Source organism: Girardinichthys multiradiatus, chromosome 3 (assembly GCF_021462225.1).
Source record: "Girardinichthys multiradiatus isolate DD_20200921_A chromosome 3, DD_fGirMul_XY1, whole genome shotgun sequence".
Classification (NCBI taxonomy): domain Eukaryota; kingdom Metazoa; phylum Chordata; class Actinopteri; order Cyprinodontiformes; family Goodeidae; genus Girardinichthys; species Girardinichthys multiradiatus.
The window spans coordinates 27,185,234-27,198,957 of NC_061796.1; the positions used below are offsets into that span (position 1 = coordinate 27,185,234).

The 13,724-nt window shown below is 40.6% G+C and overlaps 1 protein-coding gene across 1 annotated transcript in view; it reads right to left on the reverse strand.

Annotated features, from left to right (window-relative positions):
• hace1 (HECT domain and ankyrin repeat containing E3 ubiquitin protein ligase 1) overlaps window positions 1-13,724 on the reverse strand; it is a 93,114-nt gene that overhangs the window by 72,168 nt on the left and 7,222 nt on the right. Inside the window, exons 4-11 of the mRNA XM_047361806.1 lie at window positions 13,469-13,573; window positions 11,709-11,784; window positions 11,442-11,573; window positions 9,498-9,580; window positions 9,167-9,263; window positions 8,987-9,088; window positions 6,975-7,081; window positions 1,548-1,698 (exon numbers count right to left, since the gene is read on the reverse strand). Of these exons, the coding sequence (XP_047217762.1) occupies window positions 1,548-1,698; window positions 6,975-7,081; window positions 8,987-9,088; window positions 9,167-9,263; window positions 9,498-9,580; window positions 11,442-11,573; window positions 11,709-11,784; window positions 13,469-13,573 (853 nt within the window). The remainder of the gene's footprint in view (window positions 1-1,547; window positions 1,699-6,974; window positions 7,082-8,986; window positions 9,089-9,166; window positions 9,264-9,497; window positions 9,581-11,441; window positions 11,574-11,708; window positions 11,785-13,468; window positions 13,574-13,724) is intronic.

Here is a 13,724-nt window from a genome sequence, read left to right on the forward strand (position 1 = left end):
CGCAGGTCCCCCAAGGTCTGGAATCGGCCCTTCTCCACAATCTTCCTCAGGGTCCGGTCACCTCTTCTCGTTGTGCAGCGTTTTCTGCCACACTTTTTCCTTCCCACAGACTTCCCACTGAGGTGCCTTGATACAGCACTCTGGGAACAGCCTATTCGTTCAGAAATTTCTTTCTGTGTCTTACCCTCTTGCTTGAGGGTGTCAATAGTGGCCTTCTGGACAGCAGTCAGGTCGGCAGTCTTACCCATGATTGGGGTTTTGAGTGATGAACCAGGTTGGGAGTTTTAAATGCCTCAGGAATCTTTTGCAGGTGTTTAGAGTTAACTCGTTGATTCAGATAATTAGGTTCATAGCTCGTTTAGAGATCCTTTTAATGATATGCTAATTTTGTGAGATAGGAATTTTGGGTTTTCATGAGCTGTATGCCAAAATCATCCGTATTAAGACAATAAAAGACCTGAAATATTTCAGTTAGTGTGCAATGAATCTCAAATATATGAATGTTACATTTTCATCATGACATTATGGAAAATAATGAACTTTATCACAATATGCTAATATTTTGAGAAGGACCTGTATATATATGTAGCACATTTCCGTAGCAAGACAATTCAAAGTGCTGTACATAAAAGAAGAAAAAGAAACATAATAGGAAAACTTTTTCACAAACTGAGAGAGAAATGGATTCTGGCACTGTATAATGCACATTATATAGAGATGTTCTACTGATTAAAAGTACCAATATTTAAGAAACAGTTTGCTTACTAATAATACAATAATAGTATTAAAGTTGTGACAAGGGACAGCATTCCCTGGACATTTATACAAGCAGTTTCTGTTCACACTGTCACAGTGCTTGCATCTGCATATAGATGTCAAACACCGCTTCAACCAGGAGGTCACAGGACAGATGGAAGACAAAAGTGTGATATTGCTATGCAATAAAATATTTAAAAGGATCAGATATTGAATCCCAGAAAATGTCAGTATGTCTCAGACAACCTGTGGGGCCTAATATTCAAATTTCATCGATACCTCACAAATCCAGTGTGAAGGGTCAGAAATCCCTATAAACACACCGTCAGTGGCTACAGGGAGAAGAAATAGAAAAGATTTTCTGGCTGGGGAACAAGGCCCCGTTTTAAACATTTAGCAGCGACAACAGCTAAAAAAAAGTGGCAAGATTGCCTTATTTGACATTGACTTTTGAAAATCTACCATCAAGGTTCGTAATTAGAGAACAATTAGTAGAAAGTGAGAAACTATTAGTGTATGTAACAGTGCTTTCAGGTGTGGTGAAGTGAATTTGAGATGGTACTATAAACACATTTCATAGAATATCTTGAATTAAAAGAAATGAACATGCTTGCAGTTAAATAATCTGCCTTTTGGAGAATCAGACACCTTGCAACAATGTCAACTGGTATAAATGGAATCTCCTTAACATGGGGCACGGCTTTTTATATTACGGCTAATTTTTACGTTATGTGGTGTCAGTGCCTTAAACAGATCATACTATATTAGCTAGATATGCACCTCCTACTTACCTTAAAGACCTGGCTTCGAGGCGTCTTGTTCCCATTGTAGCCCATATCGTTACCATTGTTGGGTGAAGAAGGCCCAAGGCGGAACACGTGGCAGAAAATGCGAACAATTCTCAGAAGACTTTTCATCTGAGCTTCATAACTACTGGACAGACTGACAGATGGACAAAAATATATATCTAATCAATTCATTCAACCATGAAAACATTTGAAAATATATACATAAATTTACTATTTAATTTTTTGTGATGGTCACCACAGAAACATGGGGCTTGTATTTTTGTATAAAACATTTTATATCTTAAGTTATAACCACAAACTTCAAGGTATTTTATTAGGATTTTATGTACTAGATCAACACAAAGTGGTGCATAATTGAATTGCTAAGAAACATAAATGGTTTTAAAAACGAGTTTGATCTCCGGTATGATGGTGGAGAATATGGACATATAAAAGGTAGCTCCCTCACGCCAACTTAATATTATGGATAAACTCCGCCTAGAACTTGAGGAATGAGATAAAATAAGATCCATAACATTGGAATATGAGCAGGGGCTTGATAAAAAAGAAAGGGAACCCAAATACCCAAAGCAAAGAAGATAAAGAAGTCAGGAAGGAGACTTGAAATCATTCAAAGATGATATTACAACTCAAAAGAGAGATGAAGTGTGGGAACTTAGAGAAGACATCAATCAGAAACTTGCTAACATAACAACGGAGAAAAATGAGAAGATAAATGCTGTAATGACACACGCGGAAGAGATGGAAACATGGGGCCATGAAGCCAACAATGTGCTGCAGGGATTAAGGAAAGAACGGAAATGTTCATTTGTAAGCCTGTGGATGGGACACTATATGGTTAATTTTATTATAGCCATTTATGGATACTAAAACAAAAGAATATAATTTCTTATCTTTAAATGTAAACAGTTTAGGAAACCCAGTTAAAAGAGCCACAATTATTACTAAACTTAAGAAAGAAAAGACACAAATAAACTTCCTGCAAGAGACATATCTGTCAAATACAGATCATGAAAAATTCAGAAGATTTGGGTTTAAGAATAGGTTCCATAGTTCACATTCAAACACTTGGAAAAGGGGGGTGGCAAAATTTATATCTAATTTAGTGGAGTTTAAATGTAAAAGGGAAATCAAAGATTGAAGTGGGCCGGTTTGTTATGATAAAAGGGTTAATTGACCAAACAACAACAACACTGAGTAACATATATGCCCCACCTGAGAGTAACAAAGATTTTTTTTTAATCCTTCCTTGGCACTATTGCAATTGAAGCTGAAGGTATATGCATTTGTGCTAAGGATTGGAATGTAAAAATGGATTATAACCTAGATCCAACTAGTCAGAAAAGAAACAAAAAATGTAAATATCAAAATTTGTGAAAGGCACGTGGAATGAGATGGGATTCATTGATTTGTGGAGAGATTTGTGCGTTCAGAGATGCTCTTCTGTATGCCTTGGTTGTAACGAGTGGTTATTTGAGTTACTATTGCTCTTCTATCAGCTCGAACCAGTCTGGCCATTTTTCTCTAACCTCTGGCATCAACAAGGCATTTGCGCCCACAGAACTGCCGCTTACTGGATATTTTCTCTTTTTCAGACCATTCTCTGTAAACCCTAGAGATGGTAGTGCGTGAAAATCCCAGTAGATCAGCAGTTTCTGAAATACTCAGACCAGCCCGTCTGGTACCAACAACCATGTCACGTTCAAAGTCACTTAAATCACCTTTCTTCCCCATTCTGATGCTCGGTTTGAACTGCAGCAGATTGTCTTGACCATGTCTACATGCCTAAATTGAGTTGCTGCCATGTGATTGGCTAACCCATTTATAGACTAACAGAAGTATTTTAAAGTCTATTCTTTGAGAGCCATACAGGGAGCCACTGAAAGGACTTTAGAACTGGGGTGATGTGCTCCACTTTCTTAGTTTTAGTGAGGACGTGGGCAGCAGCGTTCTGATCAACGTTTTCAGCAAACCTGTGAAGACACCATTGCAGTAATCAATTCTACTGAAGGATAAGGAATATTGCCAGAATTACTGACCAATTTCTATTCTAAATGTTGATTACAAAATTTACACCTCCATAATTTCATACAGACTACAAACTTTTGCAGCAGACCTGATAGAGGAACCAGACTGGGTTTGTTAAAAGCAGACAAACACAGGACAACATAATGAGGACAATACACATTATGTACAAGATTCATAAAAATAAATTCCCAGCAGCATTAATTTGTTTAGATGCCAAAAAGCCATTCGATAGAGTTAACTGTGAACTTTTACATTTAACATTACAGAAATTTGGATTCTATAATAATTCAAAGTCCCTTTATTATAATAGACATCAATCAGCAGCTTCATATTATAAGTCTGTTCACAGATGACATAATGGTATACTTATCCAACCCAGGGGAATCTTTTGGACATTTAATGAGGATTTTTTTATAGATTTGGTCAGTGTTCTGGCTATAAAATAAATATAAAAAAAACCTCAAACCCTTATGTTTAACTGTGCTCCAAATCAAGATCTGAAGGAATGGAAAATAAATTCTGAATATGTAGCCCGATGGAAAGACAGAAATTTCTGCACTTAAATTACCAATAGAAACAAGTATTGGGGAGAAAGAGATCCCAGTTAATATTAGAGAAAATGCAGATCTTTTTTTTTTTTCTTTAACTGTGTCCTGTCCAGCAGAGTAGCGCTCAGAATTGTTGTTGAGTGCCAAGAAAAAGCCCAACATATTTGTAGCATTACAGCTAACGCTTTAAAGTTCTGCTTGATATTTATAAAAAGAAACTTTATTATAAATTGCTTTGGGATTATATCAGTTTTATGGACAAGGAGACAGAAATGAAAAGGAAAAAAAAAAGCATGAAAGAGAGAAAGGGTTGCAAAAAGGAAAAGGGGAAAGAAGGAGAATAGAATGGAGGAAAGAAGGATGAAGAGAATACAAGATAACACCCTGCTTGCTTCTACACCTGCAGAAACGTTAATGTTACCAGTTTTTTTTTACCGAAAAGTACACGGAACTTATCAATGCAAGATGTATTTAGTGGTAATATAGAATATAGAACATTTGTGTATCTGTTAACACCTGGATCTAAACACCTGTGGGTCTGTGTGTGAATACGCTTGTGTATACAAGGCGTCTTCATAAAAATATGCAATAGTGAGTGTGAGGAGCCACAAACTCGCCCCCCTGGACCCTGGACAGATACGGAGGAGATCCAAGCCACAGACATTCAAAGGCCCCCCAGAGCACAGGAACCCCAGGAGAACCACCGCCACAGAGGAGCAGGAGAGAATCCCAAGGGAACCACCCAGCAGCCACAGTGTCGAAGCCCCAGGGAGCTGCAGAGACGAACCCACAGGCCCCGCCGGCAGCCAGCTACGCACAAGCAGATCCAGCCATGGACCCAGACACCCAAGACCCCGGGACATATCACTCCCCAAGCAGAGGCCCGACAGAGCCCAGAGGTCCAGGCCCCGGCAAGCTGCCACCAGGAGTGAACCAGCACACACCAAAGCACCCAGCCCCGGATACCGAGAACCACAAGTACACCGGCGGGACACACTTCCTTCTTTACCAAAATAGTAAAGAAGGAAGTGTAGTGATGGATGATAGGGGAAAAGAGAAGGGAAAGGTGTGTTTTAATTTTGCCTGCCTCCTCTACTACAAAACTATAAAATAATTGATATGTGAAATGTGATGTTTATGTTCTCACTCAAATTAAAAATAAAAATTAAATAACAATTTTTTAAAAAAGAGTTACAGTAACCCCTCCTTGAGTGCTCGAATTGTCCTAGAGGCTCTGTTGTCCCGGGCTTAAATGCCCCTGGGTCTCCGAAGCCAAACAGGATCTGGGTGAGGGGTCAGGAAAAGAGTTGTTCAGAAGCCTTCATGAGGACTACTACAATGAGGCACATGACGTCGCCCAGTATGGGGGAGCCGGGGTCCCACTCTGGAGCCAGGCCTGGGATCAGGACTCGGCGGCGAGCGCCCAGTGGCCGGGTTATTCCTTGCGGAGCCTGGCCTGGCAAAGCCCGAACGAGAGACGCAAGGACATCCCCAAGTAGGCTCACCACCTGCAGGGAAAACCATGAGGGACCGGTGCAAAGAGGACCGGGTAGCAAAGGTGGAGACCTCAGCATCTGCGCACCACCAAGTCATTGTACTATCAGCAAGCAGGAGCTCCCAAGCTGGTAACTTAGCAACCCGCGCTCAAGGACCTGCACAGCTTCTTCTTTGTCGTGTTCTGGTGGTTGGCGTAAAATGATGTGCTGCATGACTGCCACCAGCTGGCTTGGCGTGTGGACCAGAATGTTGCTGACCCACATAGCTGTTCCGAAATTCAGACGCAGCAGCCGGCAGAAATAAAATGTCTATATCTACATAGTAAATGAGAAAAGTATTTGCGGTTAGGGTAGCAGCTCATTGCCTGACTTGTATCACATGCAGCCAGGGGCCAGACGCCCTGCAAGGCTATACCATATTAACCCCGAGATGCAGTGAAGTTAGACACTGTTGGACAGCATACAGTAATATATAAATCTTTAAAATTAGGTTGCGTGGGTCTGCATCCGGACCCTGGTCCGCTAATCAATGACTTCTGCTCTTACAGGGTGCTCGAGGGTTCATGGGAGTTTGCCCAATCGGTTCACATTTGTTTGGGGACCTGGAGAAGGCATTCAACTGTTTCCCTTGTGGTACCCTGTGGGGGGCCCTCTTGGAGAATGGAGTCAGAGACCCATTATTAGGGGCCATTTTCTCCTCAACTCTGACCAGCTTCTCTGTCCCTGCTAAATAAGAGCATCCCCAGAGCTTGATGTTTCACACCATATTTCAGAGTGGGGATGTTTGTTCAGGGTAATATGCAGTTTTAGTTTTCTGCTACACATAGCATTTTATATTTAGGCAAAAATAGATAAATTTCGGTCTCGTCTGTTTGCTGTTTCCCCAAAAGATTTGTGACAAACTCCATAAAGCATTCTTATTGCCAATCCTCCACAAAAGTCAGATTTGTGGAGTGCATTACTAATAGATGTGGGGTCAAAAGATTCTCCCCCCTGAGCTATGGATCTCTTCAGTTCCTCCAGTTACCATGGGTCTTCCTGGCTGCTTCTCTGATTAATGTTGTTTTGTTGTGGCCTGTAATTTTAGGTGGCAGGCCATGACTTGGTAGGGTTGCAGTGGCTTTCAAACTAATTTGTAGAACCAAACATTTTCCTGTCAGTTTACAATAATGTGACACTTTGTGTTGGTCTGTCACTTAAAACCCCAATAGAATACTATGAACTTGTGACTGTAACATGACACAATGTGAAAAGATTCAATAGGTGTGAATAATTTTCATGCCACTGTGCATGCAACATATTAGAAACAAACCAACATTGCAAATATGTAATTTTACCTCAGAAGCTTGTGTCCATTAGTTGTAGCCACTTCTGCAAGACTGGTCAAAACCCTCTGGTAGTGAATGTCATTCTGCTGAGAGACATGCTCCAAAACCTGCCTGAGCTACACAAACAATACATAAAGTATAACTATTACTTTATAATCTGCTAAGAAGGCATACTTTCTAATAATAATTTAAAGCTGGCTTCAGTAACAATTTTCCGTTACAATTTTCCTTAAACCTTGACTGCCATTTCACTTCTCTTTTATCCAGTCTTTCTACACAACAAAACAGAATGGTGTATGTATGTATACGTGTGTGAGCGCGCATGCATGTATATACATTCACTAGCCACTTTATTAGGTACACCTGTCCAACTGCTCATTAACGCAAATTTCTAATTATCCAATCAAATGGCAGCAACTCAATGCATTTAGGCATGTAGACATGGTCAAGATGATCTGCTGCAGTTCAAACCAAGCATCAAAATGGGGAAGAAAGGTGATTTAAGTGACTTTGAACGTGGCATGGTTGTTGGTGCCAGACGGGCTGGTCTGAGTATTTCAGAAACTGCTGATCTACTGGGATTTTCATGCACTACCATCTCCAGGGTTTATAGAGAATGGTCTGAAAAAGAGAAAATATCCAGTGAGCGGCAGTTCTGTGGGTGCAAATGCCTTGTTGATAGAGGTCAGAGGAGAATGGCCAGACTGGTTTGAACTGATAGAAAGGCAACAGTAACTCAAATAACCACTCGTTACAACCAAGGCATGCAGAGGAGCATCTCTGAACGCACAACATGTCGAACCTTGAGGTGGATGGGCTACAGCAGCAGAACACCACACCGGGTGCCACTCCTGTCAGCTAAGAACAGGAAACTGAGGCTATAATTCACACAGGCTCACCAAAATTGGACAATAGAAGATTGGAAAAATGTTGCCTGGTCTGATGAGTCTCGATTTCTGCTGCGGCATTCGGATGGTAGGGTCAGAATTTGGCGTCAGCAACTGGAAAGCATGGATCCATCCTGCCTTGTATCAACGGTTCAGATTGGTGGTGGTGTAATGGTGTGGGGGATATTTTCTTGCAACACTTTGGGCCCCTTGAGCATCGTGTCAACGCCACCAAACTCTCTGAGGAATGTTTCCAGTACCTTGATGAATCTAGGCTACGAAGGATTAAGGCAGTTCTGAAGGCAAAAGGGGGTCCAACCCGGTACTAGCAAGGTGTACCTAATAAAGTGGCCGGTGATTGTATAACATTGTGTGGATCAATCCCTGACGGGATACCAACATTGTGTGGACATTTACCATTTTGCCTGGTCCACACCAGGCAAAATGGTAAATGTGTTAGGTTTAGAACTAAGGTATAAATTGAGTTTAGGTACGGTTTAGGGTAAGGTATATAAAAGTAAGGGTTAGGTTTAGGGTAAGGTATATAAAAGTAAGGGTTAGGTTTAGGGTAAGGTATATAAAAGTAAGGGTTAGGTTTAGGGTAAGGTATATAAAAGTAAGGGTTAGGTTCAGGGTAAGGTATATAAAAGTAAGGGTTAGGTTTAGGGTAAGGGTTAGGCTATAGCAATAAATGGAAGTCAATACAAGGTTTCTGTAGGCAAGAAACAAAATGAAAATTGTTAGGCTTTAAAAAAAGCTACCTATACAGAGAAACTATATCTAGAAGGAAAAAAAAGAATTTCCTGTGTCATCCTGCAGATATTACATGTATCTTATGTTTTCAGCTGAAAAGTCTTTGGTTATAAAATAGTATTCTTTGTGGGTCAAAATGAGTAAGATTTTCATATTTTTACACTGGAAATTGGAACAAATGCTGCATCTTTTTCCACATTTGTCAATATATTACAATAAGGAACTCTTTAAAAACAATTGAAGAAAACATTAAAGAAAATGGTAACAATACGTCTAGTAATCTGGAAGCATTATATAAAAGACATGAGGGACGAGTCAAAGCTATGTACATAAAATTCATGTAAAATTGCTTTTCAGCGACTCTAGACAAAAAAACATTACCATATTTTCTTTGACGTCTTCATTCTGTGTCATCTGGATTAGCATCTGGAACAATCTAGCATGGTGCTGAATAAGAATCTCACAGGTCTCCCCATATCCACCCTAAATGTAACAACAGTAGCAAAAGAAATTAAAAAGTAAAACTTGTTATCCTGCAGTAAATTAAGATGAAATAGCCACCTGCACACAGAGATCCAAAGGAGTGATTCCATTTTTGTCAGCAAGGTATTTGGCACCACGAGAGAGCAGGATCTGTGCAGTGTCTCTCTGGCCATGGCTAAGGAATAACACAAGACAAGCTTTGTCCCAATAAGAAAAACTGGATCTATCTGATTATTGCTAAAATACACATTTTGGTTTGTTAAAAAGACATTTGGGAGTAGGAGCAAAAAACTGTGGAGAGGAATTGGGAGAGGCTTGCAGCAAAGCACCTACTGCACCAGCAGTAGCTAAGATTTCACACTAAAACCAAGTCAGCCCTAATGGCAAGCACATCACATTTTTCTGTTACCTGCAAGCAAAGTAAAGAGGTGTGGCTCCAGAGACATTAGGCCGGTTGATGTCAGCTCCACTGTCGAGAAGACACAACACCGTCTGCACAGACATAGCTCATTTTCACATCACATCCTGGGAAACATCTCTCATAAGAAAATCTAATCCTACATCAATGCCGGCAAGAAATGTACTGAAAGGACTGGTGGAAGCTGGTGCAGTTTCTGCTGGGCCTAATGCTATAGTCGCACTAAGACTTTACAAAATCAGGGCATTAAAAGAAATCAAAGACATTTCCCAGCTCTAAAATTGTTAAATTGCCTTTCAGCACTTTTGTAAAAACCAACGTTTAGACTAGGGGTTCCCAACTCCAGTCCTCAAAACCTACTATTCTGCAACCTTTAGATGTATCCCTTCTCCACCACATCTGAATCAAATGGCTGAATTTCCTTATTAGCATGTTATTCAGCTCGCAGAGGCCTGGTAATGAGACATTCATGTGAGTTGGGCACCCATGGTTTAGAGAGTTTAACAGTCTGAAGCATCTCTGTATCCAATAACACAAAGCCAAGAAGTAAAGGTGATGGCAATTACCTTAAACAAATAACTGCTACAGCTAATCAACTTGCCAAGAGATACATAATCATTTTCAAACTATGAAAACCCATCATTGAACAGTGAAAATTTAGATTTGTGGTTGATCTTTGATATCTGGGTTTTGTAAAGCTTTGAATTCTTGTTGATCCTAATTTTTCTTCAAGAAAAATATTTAATAGAATTCAACATTCCTGCTGTGAGCGGCAATTAATGATTTCTATTATAAGAAGAGGTGACCTCTCCCTATATGTGTGAGAGAGCAGTTGCTATAAAACAACTTCTACACTATAACTTCTACACCAAAGAGTGTTGTCAGTGTAAACAAATTTTCTAAAGCCCCTACAGGCTCCATTTAGGCTAGCTTCTCTCCACTCCACTCAGCCCGCTTCGCAAATGTTTCCACTTCCGTTTCATCCGGCCCGGTACCTGCATTTTTACCACCTTCTCAAATGCACAATCGGGACTGAGTAGCAACTACACATGATGTAAACAGACTGCTATTCTCTGATTGGCCATGGGACCAGGAGAAATTAGAAGGTTTTCGAAGAGGTAGTGCAGGGAAAAGTTAATCAAACTCAAGACCGACTGCAATAATATAAAGGACCACAATTGCTGGAGTGGGTCAAACGGAAATCTAGTTTTACTATTTGCAAAGAATAAACCATGCCTGCTAAAAAAAAAAAAAAAAGTTTATGTCAGCTTTCTGAATGACACACAGGCTGCGCGCTGTATTTAATAACATCCTAAACCAGCTGATCACATATTAAAATCACCTGCTCAAAATACACAAAATAAAACCAAAACAACCATAAAAACAGTTCATGCAACAGTCCATATAGAAATAAGAAAGTTTCTTTGATAACCCTGTGCAAGGCTGTGGTTGTGCGCTTGAAAGTCCACTGACAAGCGCTCAAAATAATACATAAAAAATAACTTTGGGCCCAAAATAACTTAAAATAACAGCATGTGGCCTAGCTGTAGATCGTGCAACCCATATACGGCGACCCTTGACGCAGCTGTTCTAAGTTCGAGCCCCGACCCCGGAGACCTGTGCTGGATGTCTGGAGGCGGGGCTTCAAGGTATAGCTCCAGCCTGCAGTGAGTCAATGGAAACGCAACAGCTTCCTTGCCGAGTAGACCGAGACCAAGTGGAGTGGAGCCCTTCGGATCCAGTACTGTCAATTAAAAAGCGGCACAACCTGTCTATCAGTGATTAGGGCAGTCAAGCTAAAAAAATCATCTGATTATAGACACTATTCGATTTCTCTGGGTGTCTGTACTAAGATTTCATGTGTTCATATTCACCAACAACTGTAACCTAAACCCTGTTACACCAATTTATCAAACATTCCTTTAATTGGCTTACTGTTTTGTGTCCATTCTGACACGCTACATGCAAAGCAGTTTGTCCCATGGCATCCTCCACATCCACATTAGACACATGCTGGACCAGATCATGCAGAAGCTCTGTTCGCCCATTAACTGCCAACCAGTGGATCTGCAGCAGAAGATCACATAAACAGTTGTATTCTAATAGTTAGAAGTTAAAACCATCAATTTCTTTGGAAAGGTGAGCATTTTGCTAACAAAGTGAAACATCATTACCACAAACAGAGGAATACACACAACTCACAGCAGTCAAGCCCTCATTGTTGCAGATATTGACATCAGCATTATATTCCAATAATTTCCCCATGCACTTCTTCTGTCTGAGGAAATAGTAGAGGAAATGGTAAGTCAAATATCGGTGTCAATACACTTTAATCACAATTTATTCTCCTGAGCAACATGCTTAAAACATGTCTATAAAGCTGAGACTTGTCTCTAATATTATATAATATATATAATAATACAGCGGGGAGAACAAGTATTTGATACACTGCCGATTTTGCAGGTTTTCCAACTTGCAAAGCATGCAAAAGTCTTTCATTTTTATCACAGGTACTCTTCAACTATGAGTGACGAAATCTGAAACAAAAAATCAGAAAATCACATTGTGTGATTTTTAAGTAATTAATTAGCATTTTATTGCATGACATAAGTATTTGATCACCTAACAACCAGTAAGAATCCCGGCTCTCACAGGCCTGTTAGTTCTTCTTTAAGAAGCCCTCCTGTTCTCCACTCATTACCTGTATTAACTGCACCTGTTCAAACTCGTTATCTGTATAAAAGACACCTGTCCACACATAAAATCAAACAAACTCCAACCGGCTCAATATGACGATCCATCTCCCTCGGTCTGGGGCTCCATGCAAGATCTCACCTCGTGGGGCATCAATGATCATGAGGAAGGTGAGGGATCAGCCCAGAACTACACAGCTGGACCTAGTCAATGACCTGAAGAAAGCTGAGACTACAGTCTCAGAGGAGACCATTAGTAACTCACTATGCTGCCATGGATTAAATCCTGCAGCGCACCCATAGTCCCCCTGATCAAGCCAGCGCATGTCCAGGTCTGTCGGAAGTTTGTCAATGATGATCTAGATGATGAGACAAAAATAGAGCTTTTTGGACTAAACCCCACTCGCCATGTTTGGAAGAAGAAGAAGAATGAGTACAACCTGAAGAACACCATCCCTACAGTGAAGCATAGAGGGGGAAACATCATTCTTTGGGGATGATTTTCTGCCAAGGGGACAGGACGACTGCACCGTATTGAGGGGAGAATGGATGGGGCCATGTATCAGGAGATCTTAGCCAACAACCTCCTTCCCTCAGTAAGGGCATTGAAGATGGGTCATGGCTGGGTCTTCCAGCATGACAACGATCCAAAGCACACAGCCAGGGCAACTAAGTAGTGGCTCCCCTAGAAGCATCTCTAGTTCCTGGAGTGGCCTAGCTAGTCTCCAGACCAGAACCCAATCAAAAACCTTTGGAGGGAGCTGAAAGTCCGTATTGCCCAGTGACAGCCCTGAAACCTGGAGGATCTGGAGGAGATCTGTATGGAAGAGTGGTCCAGAATCCCTGCTGCAGTGTGTGCAAACCTCATCAAGAACTACAGGAAACGTCTGATATCTGGAATTGCAAACAAAGATTTCTGTACCAAATATTAAGTTGTGTTGTACTGATGTATCAAATACTTATGTCATGTAATAAAATGCTAATTATTTACTTTAAAAAAATCACACAATGTGATTTTCTGGATTTTGTTTTAGATTCCATTCCTCACAGTTGAAGTGTAGCTATGATAAAAATGAAAGACTTCTACATGCTTTGCAAGTGGTAAAAACTACAAAATCGGCAGTGCATCAAATATTTTTTCTCCCCACTGTTCATATCCTGGAGCTGGTTCACACCATGACCATTATCCAGAAAGCTGCTAAGCGTATGGATGAATGGATGATCCAAGGTGAATGATGTGTGAAACACGGTTAGCTGTTTTTTCCCTACCCATTCCTAGCAGCTAGGTGCAGAGGGGTACAGCCCGAGATGTCCTGATAGTTTGGATTGGCTCCTCTCTTCAGCAGTAGAACAAGACACTCCACTGACCCACAGCTGCATAAAAACATAAAACGTTCATAATTAGACGAACCAGACAACCGCTGGAAAAAAAAAAAAAAAGGGTCATAATACTCAATACTCAGTATGTGTCATGGTCAGAGTCTTAGAGTTCAAACTTTTTGATTAATAAGATTTACCTTATTTA